At 38.7% G+C, this 9,247-nt stretch overlaps 1 protein-coding gene across 5 annotated transcripts in view; it reads left to right on the top strand.

Moving 5' to 3' along the window:
• FAM172A (family with sequence similarity 172, member A) overlaps positions 1-9,247 on the top strand; it is a 357,065-nt gene that overhangs the window by 59,698 nt on the left and 288,120 nt on the right. For all 5 annotated transcript variants that reach the window (XM_014543960.1, XM_014543961.1, XM_014543963.1 and 2 more), the window contains one exon: positions 1,605-1,796. In XM_014543960.1, the coding sequence (XP_014399446.1) occupies positions 1,605-1,796 (192 nt within the window). The remainder of the gene's footprint in view (positions 1-1,604; positions 1,797-9,247) is intronic.

The following is a 9,247-nucleotide window of genomic DNA, read 5'->3' as shown; positions in this document are numbered from 1 at the left end:
CTGCCCCCTCTGCTGGCCTGGTTGCCCCCAACTGCCCGCCCCTGCCGGCTTGGTTGCCCCGCATGGCCCCTGCTGCCAGCCTGGTTGCCCCCAACTGTGCCCCCTGCTGGCCTGTTCGCCCCTCACTGCCCCTCCTGCCAGCCTGGTCACCTCACACAAGCCTGCTGTTCAGTTGTTTGGTCGCCCCTCAGTGCCCCCCCTGCCATCTGATCGCCCCATGCAGCCTGGTGCTCAGTCTTGTGGTCATCCCTCACTACCCACCTGCGGGCCTGGTCACCCCACACAGCCTGCTGCCCAGTCATTTGGTCGTCCCTCACTAAACCCCTGCTGGCCTGGTCACCCCATGCAGCCTGCTGCTCAGTTGTTTGATTTTCCCTCACTGCCCCCCCTGCTGGCCTGGTTGCCCCACACAGCCTGCTGTTCAGTCGTTTGGTCGACCCTACTAACCCCCCTGGCGGCCTGGTCGCCCCACTCAGCCTGTTTGGTTGTCCATTCAGTTGCGATGGCCCATGGCTCTTTATATATATATATATAGATTGACTTAATAGCTCTGTGACCTTGGGCAAGTTATTTAAAATCTCTTGATCTCAATTTCTTCATCTATAAATGAGTATAATAATAGTACCACCTTAATAGTATTGTGATTGAGGTAATATTTTTAAAAAAATTTGCATAGTATCTAGACAATAGGAAGTACTCAAAAATTAGTTATTCTTGTATATAATGACACTTAATACTCTATATAATAAAAGCCTAATATGCTAATTGTCTTGTCCGTTAAACCAATCAAAGCGTAATATGCTAATGATATGCTAAGGCTGCTCAACCGCTCACTATGACAGTGATGGCGAACCTTTTGAGCGCGGCTTGTCAGCATTTTGAAAAACCCTAACTTAACTCTGGTGCCGTGTCACATATAGAAATTTTTTGATATTTGCAACCATAGTAAAACAAAGACTTATATTTTTGATGTTGATTTTATATATTTAAATGCCATTTAACAAAGAAAAGTCAACCAAAAAAATGAGTTCTCGTGTCACCTCTGACACGCGTATCTTAGGTTCGCCATCACTGCACTATGACATGCACTGACCACCAGGGGGCAGATGCTCCAATCGGTAGGTTAGGTCTGGCCGATCGGGACTGAGTGAGATGGGCTGGACATGCCCTGGAGCCCTCCCGCGGTCCCTCCCTGGCCCTGATCGTGCACTGGTGAGGTCTGTCTGCCTGGCCCGCACCCTCTTGCAATCCTGGACCACTCAGGGGATGTCGGAGAGCTGGTTTCGGCCCGATCCCACAGGCCAGGCCGAGGGATCCCACAGGTGCACAAATTCGTGCACCGGGCCTCTAGTACAACAATAATGTAGGAGACATATATTTCCAATATTTTTTTCATATTTTTATACTATCATGTCTTTTTTTACTTATCTACTGTATATATAATTGTTACTCTCTAATGAATATTTTAATTTTATTTTAAACTTTATTACTCCTATAATTCTATAATAACCATTTTATAATTTATAGTAAGCATTATTTTTTTCACTTCTATTTATACCTGATCAGTAAATATTTATTTATTATTTAACTTTTTTTAATTACAGGTAGATGCCTCTGAGAGTGAACCAAAGAGTTTTATCTTTATGAGTGAGGATGCTTTGACAAATCCACAGAAACTGATGGTTTTAATTCATGGTAGTGGTGTTGTCAGGGCAGGTCAGTGGGCTAGAAGGCTTATTATAAATGAAGATCTGGACAGTGGCACACAGATACCATTTATTAAGAGAGCTATGGATGTAAGTGCACTTTCTTTTATATTTTTTGGGGGGTCATTTTATAGCTCTGCTTTATTATGTTTATAATTTATTTAACATGTTTCTTCTAACATATCTCCTATACATACTCTTATCCTTAAACTGTTGTTATTTATTTGTAATGAAAATTGTTCTGCATTATTTTGCAGTTACAATAAAAACAAAATATCTTAAGTGTATAAAAATTTAGATAATGTCCTTGAAATGAATATTTTTTATTCTTAATTTTTGTTTATTATTATTTTAAATATCACTTAAACTACCAAGTACTTATCAATAAGATTGAAATACTTTTGAAAAAAATGTGACTGCTTTTGTAAATCTTTTCCTATTTAGTTTAATAATGTCAGAAACTAAAGGAAATCTGCTACTTTAAATTAATCTTTTATTCTTTTAAAGAAGAGATGGAATAACTCAGTATTTTAAAATTATTTCTTTGAAAAATACTCTTTAGAGGCACATATAAAATGCTTTAAGCATATAACATACATACAAAATGGTAAATTGCAGTATTTACTGAATTACTGTTTTGAATTTAAATCTTTTAAAGTCCATTTCTTTTAGAAATTGATATTTTAAAATCATGTTTAAGGTTTCCTTTCCTATAATAGTGAAATTGTGGGGTTTTTTCTGGCCTAGTATTCAATATCTGTTAGGCTACTTTTGTTTTATTGACTTATTCTTAGGCTTTGTTGAATAGCCAAATTTTGCAGAGTATGGATTTTTTTTACATATAAGTAGATTTTTTGCTTCAGAATAAAAGTAAAGTGGCATCTTGTATAATATAAAAATGTAAGGTTTATTTTTGTAATTAAAATTGGGAAGGAATTCTTTGATACACTGATTATTAATTACAAAGGTCAAAGGTAATATGTTCTCTACTTTGTTAACTCTGAAATGTTAATACAGTTGGCCCTTGAACAATCTGAGCATTAGGGCCACTGTTACCCCATGCCCACCCTATGTGCAATCAAAAATCTGTATATAACTTTTGACTCACTCAAAACTTAACTATTAATAGTCTACTGTTGACCAAAACCTTACCTATAACATAAACAGTTGCTTAACACATATTTTGTATATGTTTTGTATACTGAATCTTGGCAATAAATTAAGCTACAGAAAAGAAAATACTTTTAGGAAAATTATAGGAAGAAAAAGTACTTCACTGCTATACATATTTATTGAAAAAAATTCACATATAAGTGGACCTGTGCAGTTCAAACACATGTTGTTCAAGGGTCAATTGTATTTAAGGCCCAACCCAACTCTTAAAGAATATTTTGGTTAATAGATTTTGAGGCTTTTAAAATGCTGTAGATAGAATTTCTTAGGTAAATTGTATATTTTTTTCAGCCTTTATGGGTATGCAAAGAACATAAAGGCATTACTACTTTTGATTGGTTTCAAATTTCACTGGTGTGTTTTTAGTAGAATTTAACTAAAAATATTGAGGTTTATATTTAAGTAACTCACATGAAATATTATTTAAACTGTTTCATACTTCAGGATATGAATAATGAATGAACTTTCTGACACAGTAGTTTGTGGTTAGAACAGACCCTGTTGATGTATTTTTACATTATACATGAAAAGTGATCACAATTCAGTGAATATTTGAAAATTTAATTTAGTAAAGAAAATCAGATGTTTGTATGTTTGAGAGCTAAGTGAAATACTCTATGTAATTATATTGTTCCTGCTACTATATCAACTAAGCCTTTCCCATTCTTAATTTTTTTTTAATTGTTGCATAAGGTTTTTTGAGGTGAAAGGTGTCTGTGGGAATCCATACCAAACATCTTTGAATTGACTATCTGTTAATATCCCAAACAGGAGGGAGCAAGTTTGTCAGTGACATTAGAATAGTTGTTCATCTTGTTCTTGTAAGTAGGAATAGTGTTTTGGGGATAACATTTCATTGCCTTGACTTTTTTTTTTTTTCTTTTCTCTTCTCAATCATAGCAACTCATGATTCCTTGAAAAAAAATAAAAAGAAGCTGATTTCTAAATACTTTTTTAGTATTTCGTATCTTCAGTATGTTATATACTTTGAAATTTTTAATTTATATACTTTATTCTTTTATAGTAACTGAATATGAACTTTATTGTGGTAATTTTCTACATGCTGAATATTTTAAAATAATATTTCTTTTTAGTCCAGATAAAATGATTTTATTATTTGGGTTTTACCTTTTCATAGCATTTCTCTGGTATTTCTTCAAGGGCTGCTCTGTGTTTGTTGGGGGTGGGGGTCAGTGCAGGTGGACAGGTATGGAGAAAAAGGAACCCCAGTACACTACTGGTAGGAATGCAGATTGGTACAGCGATAGTGGAAAACAGTGTGGAGTTTCCTCAGAAAATTAAAAACAGACCTGCCTTTTTGACCCAACAATCCCACTTCTAGAAATATATCTTAAGAATCTCGAAACACCAATGCAAAAGAATGTATGCATCCCTATGGTCATTGCAGCATTATTTACAGTAGCCAAGATCTGGAAACAGCCCAAATGCCCATCCATAGATGAGTAACTAAAAAAAGGTGGTACATTTATACAATGGAATACTATGTGACCATAAAAAAGAAGGAAATCTTTTGCAACAGGATGGATGGATCTGGAGAGTATTATGCTAAGTGACATAAACCAGTCAGAGAAAGACAAACACCATATGATTTCACTTACATGTGGAAACTCATGAACAAAATAAACAGACAAAATAGAAACAGACTCATAAATATAGAGAACAGACTAACAGCTGTCAGAAGGGATGGGGATTGGTGGGGCTGAGTAGAAAAGGGGATGGGATTAAGCAAAAAAAAAAAATCATAGACACAGACAACAGTATGGTAATTACCAGAGCTAAAGGGGTGGGGGGAAATAGAAGAGGGTAAAGGGGGAATAAATGTTGATGGAAAGAGACTTAAGTTGGGGTACAATACAATATACAGATGATGTATTGTAGAATTGTACTCTTGAAATCTATATAATTTTATTAACCAACTAGAGGCCCAGTACACAAAAATTTGTGCACTGGGAGGGGAGGTCCCCTCATCCCGGCTGCCCCCTCTCACAGTCTGGGAGCCCTCAGAGGATGTCCTACTGACGGCTTAGGCCTAAACTGCAGTCGGACATCCTTAGTGCTGCTGAGGAGGCAAGAGAGGCTCCCACCACCACCGGGTGGGGGTCCCCACTGGGGTGCCTGGCCAGCCTGGATGAGGGGATGATGGCTGTTTGCAGCTGGTCACACCCCCTTCAGGGTGGGGGTCCCCACTGGGGTGCCTGGCCAGCCTGGATGAGGGGATGATGGCTGTTTGCAGCTGGTCACACACCCTTCAGGGTGGGGGTCCCCACTGGGGTGCCTGGCCAGCCTGGATGAGGGGATGATGGCTGTTTGCAGCTGGTCACACACCCTTCAGGGTGGGGGTCCCCACTGGGGTGCCTGGCCAGCCTGGGTGAGGGGCTGATGGCTGTTTGCAGCTGGTCACACCCCCTTCAGGGTGGGGGTCCCCACTGGGGTGCCTGGCCAGTCTGGGTGAGGGGCTGAGGGCCGTTTTCAGGCTGGCGGGTGACTGAAGCTCCCAACCTCTCGTTTATTTCTTTTTTTTTTTTTATTCTGGGATTTATTTACCTTCTATGGCTGTCACTGGAGCTGAGAGCTGGCTTGAGCTCTGAGGCTCAGCTCCAGCTCTGAGACCTCGGCTGCTGAAAGCAGGTATCTGGGCTTTGTTTAGCTTCTATAATTGAAACACTGTTGCAACTCCAGCTCTGAGGCCCGGCTGGCTGAAAGCAGGTTTCTGGGGTTTGTTTAGCTTCTATAATTGCAACATTGTTCCTTAGAGTGCAGCTCAGAGGCCGGCAGCGGCAGGCGGGGAACCTTGGCTTCCTCCATCACTGGAGCAAGCAAGCCTCCTGTTCGCTTCAGCTGCCTGGCTGCTGGCCGCCATCTTGGTTGGCAGTTAATTTGCATATCGCCCTGATTAGCCAATGGGAAGCTTGTCGGAGGTACGGTTAATTACCATGTTTGTCTTTTATTAGATAGGATATCACTCCTACTTTTTAGACTAATACTTTACTCTGATTTGTGGAAGGAATAGTAGTAATCTAAAGTATAACATTTTAAGTACGTTTCTTATGTGGTTGTTCCAGTGACAGTCACTTTACATCTCATATAATTTTAAAACAAATAACACTAATATTCTATATAACATGTACTATGTAGACCCCAGGAGACATCCTTATGTGGCAATATTCATCACACTAGAATATTTTGGGATTTTGTTTTAAATATCAATATGATTGTAAGGAGACTAAAGAATATATAAAGTGTTGCTTAACTTTGATATGAATCACATACTTTAAAAGTTGATTTAGAGCTTTTTAGTTTTTAAATCACTTGCTTCTCTTTTAATAAGCTACAGCTTTAACTTTTCTATTATGTCTGTTGACTTTCAGATTCCTCTTAATTCACTTTGGGTTTTCTCTCCTTTTTCGATGGGCCCATTTATAAAACTGATTGATTGCAGTATTAGGATTTTTTTCTTTAAATGTACATAGGACCATTATACATGGGTATCTAAAAAGAGGGTATAGTTTTTGTTGTTGTTTTTCAATATTTGAGTAAAAAATTTTTGGTAACATTTTTGTAACTATTACCTTGAATTCAAAGTCTTCCAACTAAGTACTGCAAGCTCTTGCTATTTCAACGTAAGTAGTTGACAAAATAGTTGAGCAACTACTTTGGAAATGTGATAGGATTCTTTCTAGTGGGTTTTCCATGGTTAGTTGATTGTAACAAGAAGTACCATAACAATTTAGAGCATAGCTTTTATTTTTAACAATAGCAATGCCATCTAGTAGCTTATAGGAAATTATTTAGCATTTATGTAGTGCAAGCAGCATATAATTTGCCAGGAGATGTATTTTTAAGGTCTCAGAAGCCTCAAGAACATGAAAATTTCTTCAGAGCTTTTAAATATACTTTTGTTAAATTAATTTATATGCTTTTATGGTTTTTATAGTCATTCAGAGTATTTGTGGAATTAAAGACATGCTTGTTAAAACAAGGTGCCACTTTTCAACATATAAAATTGGCATATAAATTGGTAATACATTTTATGATATACTAAGTTTAGATATTTGTGGGAATGTAAATTGAAGCAATCTTTTTAGATGCCAGTTTTGTTATATTTTCCAAAATTAAATATGTGTACCTTTGACCCTAAATTCCATTTGAAGGAATTTACTCTACAGTAGCCACAAAGTATAAAGTGTCCCCCAAAATGTGTACACACACTTTGAGTAATTATAAAGGCAATGTTTATTAAAAAACATTTCATTTTCAAAATTGAGCTATCAGCTGTTATATATATAGTGTGTACACATTTTTGGGGACACCTTGTATATGTATGAGAATCCTCATCACAGTAGTGTGTAATACTGCAAATACTTCTAACCACCTCAGTACTCACAGTAGGGAACTATTTGGTTAAATTATGGTATATACTCATATTGTGGAAGACTGGTTATTAACACATTTCGTACTGCATAGAAATCTCTAAGACATACGCCAGGGACCGCACGTTTTTAGGCAAACTGCACGTTATTTAAATCATCATAACTACAGATCATAATGCACTTTAGGTGTTGTTTTTCAATAATTATAACATTTTTATTTACAAAAACAATTAAACAATTAAAGTTCCTAGTACTTTTTTAATGTATGGTACTGCGTAAAACATTTTCTAAAAGCGCCAGGAACTTGAAGACGAAGACTATTCGAATGACCAAAATACAATGTAACTGCAATGCTTTATGGGTTCGTGCAATTATATAGTTTTTCGTAGATTGACCTGCACGGTTTCCACCAATGAGATCGCTTCATTTGATGTGGACAAGACAGTGTGTTGACATCTAAGGTCCATAACAGATGGCACATGAAAAACGAGAAAACTCGTGAGCGGTCCTTAACAGATGGCGTGCGAAACACGAGAAAGTTCGTGAGCGGTACAAAAGGTGTTAAGAAGAATGAATTGTAGTTTATTTATGTGTGTTCATTCATATGGAGTGATGTCTAAACTTTATCAGATTAAAACACAAGAATGAGATTACTTGTTAAAAATTATACTTGCATACACATAAAACTACATGGATATATATTAATGTTCTTAGAAGTTTATGTAAAAAAACATGAGATTTTTTTCTTTTACTTTTCAATTTTTCTATTTAATTCTTTTGTTCCTTTTTTACTTTGAGCAGTTATTACATTTATAATTTTAATTTAAAACATTTTAAGATTAAAATGGCGGCAGAGTAGGAAGATGCTGCACGGCATGCTCCCAGGAACAAGCTGGAATTACAACTGAAATACAGAAAGGTTTCCTGAATAATCAATGGAAAACTCACAGGAGAAAACCCTGATATCCAATGACCAACGGTGGAGACCACATAGAGACTTGTAGGAGGAGTGGAGGCGCAAAAGGGCTGGCCAGGCACCCACAGACAGCAACTGAAGTTCCGGAGAGATATCTCAGCTCTGGGGGGTGCCACTGAGAACTCTGGGATCTAATCCCAAAGCTGGGCTCCCCAGCAGAGAGCACCAAACTGAGAGGGTACCCACATAACATCTAGCTGTGAAAAGCTGTGGGGTGCTGTCTGCCAGGGAGTGGCAGCTGAAAGTTCAGGCACCCCCTTAAAGAGCCAATGCACAAAAATTCCCTGTGGAGCCACCCACCTTGTGCTCTGGCAGAGGGAGGGTAAAGTGGACTGGAGCTGTGCGAGCAGAACCCAGGACCGCAGAACCCAGGACCGGGGACTCGGGGGATAGAGCTCAGAAGGCAGACTCCGCAAGTTTCCTTGGCTGAGTCATTCCCTCACAGAAGTGAGGACATCTTTCCCTTGTAGACATCTGCCTTGCCTGGGGGGAAAACAGTCCACACACCCTATTGGAAAACACCTTGTCCTGAGGCCACTTGAGAGATTAAAAGTAACAATAAGCCTCCAGGCAGAAGCAACTGCCCCACCCTGTTGAAAAAAACTCTTTGCCACACCTGAGGACGATTGCCGGGGGCAATTCAAGTAGGAATCCTGTTAGTCTGTAGACAGAGGTGGTCTCTGGAGGCTTTGAGTGTTTGCCTGATCCAATTAGACAGAAACAGCCTTTAACACTGTCCTGCACTAGAGATTGAGTGGTGTAGAGCAGTGGTCGGCAAACTGGGGCTCGCAAGTCACATGCGGCTCTTTGGCCCCTTGAGTGTGGCCATGAAATTTCAATCGCACTGTATGTGCGCGTCCGCACGTGGTATTTTGTGGAAGAGCCACACTCAAAGGGCCGCAGCTTGCCGACCACTGGTATAGAGGATCTACCTAAAACATAGTCACAAACCCAAACAGACAACCAAAATGGAAACAAAGAACAACCCCCAAATGAAAGAA

Source organism: Myotis brandtii, unplaced genomic scaffold (genome assembly GCF_000412655.1).
Source record: "Myotis brandtii unplaced genomic scaffold, ASM41265v1 scaffold344, whole genome shotgun sequence".
NCBI lineage: Eukaryota > Metazoa > Chordata > Mammalia > Chiroptera > Vespertilionidae > Myotis > Myotis brandtii.
The sequence above is the reverse complement of the archived record's forward strand: the minus strand, read 5'-3'. Positions and strand labels throughout refer to the sequence as shown.